The sequence below is a fragment of the Mandrillus leucophaeus genome, unplaced genomic scaffold, assembly GCF_000951045.1.
Source record: "Mandrillus leucophaeus isolate KB7577 unplaced genomic scaffold, Mleu.le_1.0 Scaffold445, whole genome shotgun sequence".
Taxonomy (NCBI): Eukaryota; Metazoa; Chordata; class Mammalia; order Primates; family Cercopithecidae; genus Mandrillus; species Mandrillus leucophaeus.
The window spans coordinates 2,419,974-2,425,400 of record NW_012104754.1 but is presented as its reverse complement, the minus strand read 5'-3'; the positions used below and the strand labels follow the sequence as shown (position 1 = coordinate 2,425,400).

Sequence of the window (5,427 nt, the reverse complement as noted above, 5' to 3'; positions counted from 1 at the left end):
AGACTTCAAATGCTTGAAGCCCTGTCATGGAAGAAGGAAAATAATGCCTGTTTTTTCAAAAGAGACTAAAGAAATTAAAAGAAGAATGATGTGGGCTTAAGAAACAAATTTAAAGCCATCAAAACAGCTGTAGGAAGGAACTAGCTGCCTGCCTGAACCTGAAATAACGTGACCTTAAAGATGGGAACCCTCAGAGTCATTTCATGTAACCACCCACCCAGGGATTCCTTACCCTGGCTCATTCTAGCCATGCTCAGGAAGATGATCTGATTGTTCAGAAAAGCATAGGGCAGAGCAGTGACATTTGGAAGAAACTTCAGGGAAGCAGGGATGCTCCTTAGGCAGTGAACATATGCATCAACCTGGCTTTTCCCTCTCAGTCACTCAGAAGGGATGGGAAGAGAAGGGTGAGAAGAGGGAAGAGGGGATGTCTGCATTCGCAACTCCCTTCCAGGTCTATTACTTCTATCCTGAAGTCACTCAATATTATAGAAAGCAGTGGGCCACATAAAAACCTGGCAATAGTTTATCCTACTGGGCAAGGAATAGTCAATAGGCTCTAGAGGAAGGTTTCCCAACCTCAGCACCACAGACATTTGGGATTGGATACTTCTTTGTTGTGACGGAAAAGAACTGCAAGAAGTTTAGCAGCATCCCTAAGCCTCTACCCACTACATGCCAGCAGTACCCCTCCCCTGCCCTGCCGCCTCAGTTGTGACACACAAAAATGTCTCTGGTCATTGCAAAATATCCACCAGGGCAAATCTGTCCCTGGTCGAGAGCCACGGCTTTAATATAGCTTTGTATATGAACATCACACTTACCTGTTGGCCAGGGTCTGTACCTCCATATGCTTTTCTCCATATATGAGCTTATAGCCCTGAATAAAGGAGAGGTATGATTTGGGCGTCACATGGGTAGAACGTCGGAATCTCTGGAAATAATCAACACATTTCTCGGCCACCCCATCCTGGAAGGAGCCCATGCATTGGACCACCTCCTTCTTGATTTCCAAACTGCAGTCAATATCATAGGAAGCGAGGAAGTGCTCAGACACTAGAGAGCATAAAGATGACAGTGTGTGAAATATGCATGTAAGTTACCCTTTTAAAACTTAACTGTTTACTTCTAATACTTAGACATTTCTTAGGAATGCAAACCATTTTTGTAGCCCCAGCTAGGTCGATCTATGTCGGCATTTTTGGCCCCAGGCCTATAACATCAACAATTTTATTTTCTGTGTCATATATAAAACTATAAAAAAACTTTAAACCTCTCATCACTCTTTGTTGTCTGGTGCTTGTGCAGAGACATCTCTTATACACAGCTGCAGGTTCTGGTCAGCAGCCAACCTGTTTTATGGCTTACATCAGGACAAATGGTACAAATAACTCAGAAATCAGTGCCCACCTGGTACTCATATTTAACAATGCCATTTATTTTGTCACTCAGAACCTGTCATACCCTTAGTTCCCCCCTGGCTCTGACTGCATTTGGCATGTGGAAACGCTCATCACTAAATTGTTTTATGCCGGAGTCATCTTGTTCTTAAATGTGGCAGCTGGTCATTTGTGGTCAGTTCTCATTTACAGTATTCTTTAAGAATGTTTGGGTAAAAAAAATCTCCTGTTGGAGACCTTTACCTTCCCCACAGTGCCAAATGGGGGACCAATTCTAAGACAGCCTTCCCTGCTATGGGAATAGGCTCATCAATCACCACGTACACCGAATGCCTGTTGCAGAGCCACCACAGAAATGGGTGCCATGGAATGAAAGAGGAACATGAAACCTGGTCTCAACCCCAGGGAATTTGTAAGAGTCACACATAATGCAGTTAAAATTATCACAACCATTTCTATGTATCTCAGAAGAAACAGCCTATGTATGTAAGTATTGTAAAGAGAAATATGATCAATAAAATGGGAGAAAAATGAATCAAGTAAGCAAGGCTTAAAAAGGCAAAGACATAAAAATAGTATTTATCACCATCAGTACTCAATTACTAAAGTTCTTAAGGTTGTTATTGGGGGGCTGTATTCATATTTATGTAAATAATAGAGAAAATTCATCAGCTTGGTTACAAAAACAGTTTACCATACACTGAAAGGCAATAATTAAGATAATCAAAAGTCACATTTTCTCATTTAGCCAACCAGTACCAAGAACTGTTTAAACTCTAAGAAGTTCAAGTCTGGGCACTGGAACCATAGAACAATTCACACTTACGACACATTTTGTGTAGGTGTTAACCGCAATGGCTGCGGTGTCTACCATGTGCCAGGCATGATGCCAAATGCTTTACTTGGCATTATGGGATATTCTCGGGGAAGTGCCCACTTTCTGAAAACTTCTTTGTATTTATCACGTAATTATTTTCTTCCTTCTTATGTGAACAGACAGTATCAATAATGGTGACCTTATTCTTTACGTAGCAAATTGTCTTTTTGTCTCTCCAAAAAGACAAAGAGAATAAAATCAGGATGGATTCTAAGTATATTTTTCCACAGACCCAGGTTCTCTGGTGCAGGAAAGGTTACAGAGAGAAACGGAACACTCCCTCTTAGAGTGACCCGTGCCTGCTGAGATTCAGTCAAGGGGCCAGAAAACCCTCTGTCATCTTCAATATCCCATCACCAAGGCAGCAATGCCAGTTTTGGAGCTATCTCCCGGCATTTTACAACATAAAGTAAAGCATATTTTTCTTTAAATGATTTGTCAACAGATTCAGTCCATTTAAATTCATACATATAAAAAACTCACTTTTTTTCCAAAGGTATTTAAAAGTTATTAAAATTACTACCAAATCCAGTATCAGCCCTAGGGGCTTCTTTAAATTAGAAAATCTTTTCTAATTTATTATTAAAAGTATTAATAACGTAATACTTTTATTTATTGGAAATATTTCTTATGATCCAAATGAAATGCTAACACAAACGAATGATATATTTCTTTCTAGATGCAGCTGGAGATAATAATTTAATTCAGAATCAATATCCTTAAGGCAACTAAAATAACAGTCTTTCTAGAAACCTTGTTGCTAATTTTCTAAAAAGAATAAATAACACTGAAATCCCTAAGCGTGTAAGTACTTCTAATCCTCACAGATGCTATTCTTTCAGGAAAACATTACGCAGGTTACTGTTGGGTGTGGAAACGTTGATTTTCCCAACAAGATTTTCTATTTATTGAAGAAAGAAACCGTGTCTTACGTCTTTTAATTATTTTATCCATTACTATGACTAGCATAGTATCAAATATTTATGTAGTATGCAGGCTGTAAATAGACTAAATTGGAGCTATAACCACAAAAATTACTGGTTCTCAAAAGGTTTAAAAATATTTAAATGTGCAGGTAAATTATGTAAAGCATCAATGTTATAGATACAGGAGGTCCAAGAAAATGGGAAAATTTCAAATATTCCCAAGAGAACAGAGGAAGGTTGAAGGATGTGATGTATCTTGATTAAGCCTTGGAGCTTGCATAAATAAAAAAGATGGAGAAGAATATTCTTGGTAGAGGGACTTGTGTGAAAAGAAAAGGATGACTAAACCATGTTCAGAGGGCAAAGAGGTATATCCAAAGTTGAACTAGAGAAAGACTGCAAGTGATCAAGGCCATATTATGGAAAGATGATGAATTTCTACACAGTCTGATCCATTCGTTCAACATCATAAGTATCAAACACCTGTAGCTGCTGAAATTGTGAACAAAGGATGTGTAGTTCTTGACCTCATGGGAGTTTTTAGTCTAGTCAGACATTAATTTAGTTTTTAGTCTAGTACACATTAATCAAATAAATAACACAACTAGGTACACAAATTACACACTGTGGTTAATTCCAAGAAGAAAAAGCACAGAGTGCTATGGAATGGATAACAGGGGACCTGGCTTAGTGGGGAAACGGAGGGAAGCAAAGGAAGATTCTCCTGAAGAGATGACATTTAGCTGAGCCGGCATTATCCAGACAAAGCAGGAGTGGGTGGGGAGAAATGGGAGGAGGACAGCATTGCATGGAAAATAACCGCCAAAAAAAATAAAATAAAATAAAATAAAATATTTAAAAAAGCATACTCAAGGATCCAGGAAAACAGAGCAGGAAGGAAAAGGGACCTCAGGAGAGGCTGGGGAGGTAGGTAGGGTCAGCTCTTCCCAGCATGAAGGTCATGCTAAAGGTTGTGCTTTTTCCTAGGAACAACAGGAAGACATGGAAGGTTTTAAGCAGAAACAAATGCACCTGTATTTGTGTTTTTGCCATTTTTCTGTCTGCAATGTGAGATGGATGAGGGACAGGTGAAAGAGGTGAAAAGATCATTAGAAAGCTATTTGGGTTTTCCAGGTGAGCAGCAATGATAGCTTGGCCTAGGATGTCAGAGAAAGGGAGACGACTTGGTGATGGGTAAGACTTGAGAGCTGGGGAAAGGGGAGGTGTTGACAACAAAGGGGTCTCAGGTTGCCTAGTTTGATGAGTGATAATGGCCCTTCCTGAAAGGGGGAGACATTTTGAGTTTCAGACATTTTGAGGTTAAGAATTTGTGAAGCATCCATAAGAATGGACCAGGCAGGCAGCTGACTACACAGATTTCAAGCCAGGAGACAGACTAGACTGGAGAAAAAATTGATAGCACATATTATAAAGGAGGCTGTGGATGAGCTTTCCTGGGGAGAGACTCTGGAGTACAGAATTGAGTCTGTCTTGCATCTGTTGACAAGTCTGTCTTGTCTTGAGTCTGTCCAATAACATCATGAAGCTCAGTATGTACATTCTGAATAAACGAACAAATAGATTCATGCATCAAGGTCGGGCTATTTGCTAGTGACTGAGGATAAAGAAAGGAAAGTTTCTCTGCCCTCTGTGTAATCTTGGTTTGGGTTGGTGTGATAAGATTTAAAAGAATGGGACAATGAGAAATTAACAAAGGAGGGATCAATAAGACCTTTGTCTACAAAAGAAGAGATGACTGAAATAGGAACTTAACAAAAACAGCTTCATATTTAGATCATCTCAATTATGGCATATTACAGTATCTGTCACCCGAAATTGTTATTTTTATTGTTAGTGATAATACCTTACAGAGCATTTTATGAAGTACTTGCATACTGATAACTGTATTTCATAATAAACTTTAACACAGCTCTGAAATACTCTTGATCTGTGCTCTGCATGTATATCCTACTTGAGTTTTAAAATCTTACCTCCAGTTATATTTAAATTTTTATGGGACTTTAAATTTTAAATCACTGGTCTTTTCTCAAACTTTACAAGACCAAAGACAGAACTGTGCTGTACATTTATTTCACAAACATGTCAAAAATAGTCTGTGTTTAAAAGCCACAGATTGGAAAACCACTATTGTCAATAGTGATGCACTGAGAATAAAACTTCCCCAGTAGATAAGAATTTGTTTTAAAAATAGGTAATTGATAGA

The 5,427-nt window shown here is 38.7% G+C and overlaps 1 protein-coding gene across 1 annotated transcript in view; it reads right to left on the bottom strand.

Annotated features, from left to right (window-relative positions):
- DNAH5 (dynein, axonemal, heavy chain 5) overlaps positions 1-5,427 on the bottom strand; it is a 274,359-nt gene that overhangs the window by 78,917 nt on the left and 190,015 nt on the right. Inside the window, 1 exon segment of the mRNA XM_011994188.1 lies at positions 825-1,056. Within this exon segment, the coding sequence (XP_011849578.1) occupies positions 825-1,056 (232 nt within the window).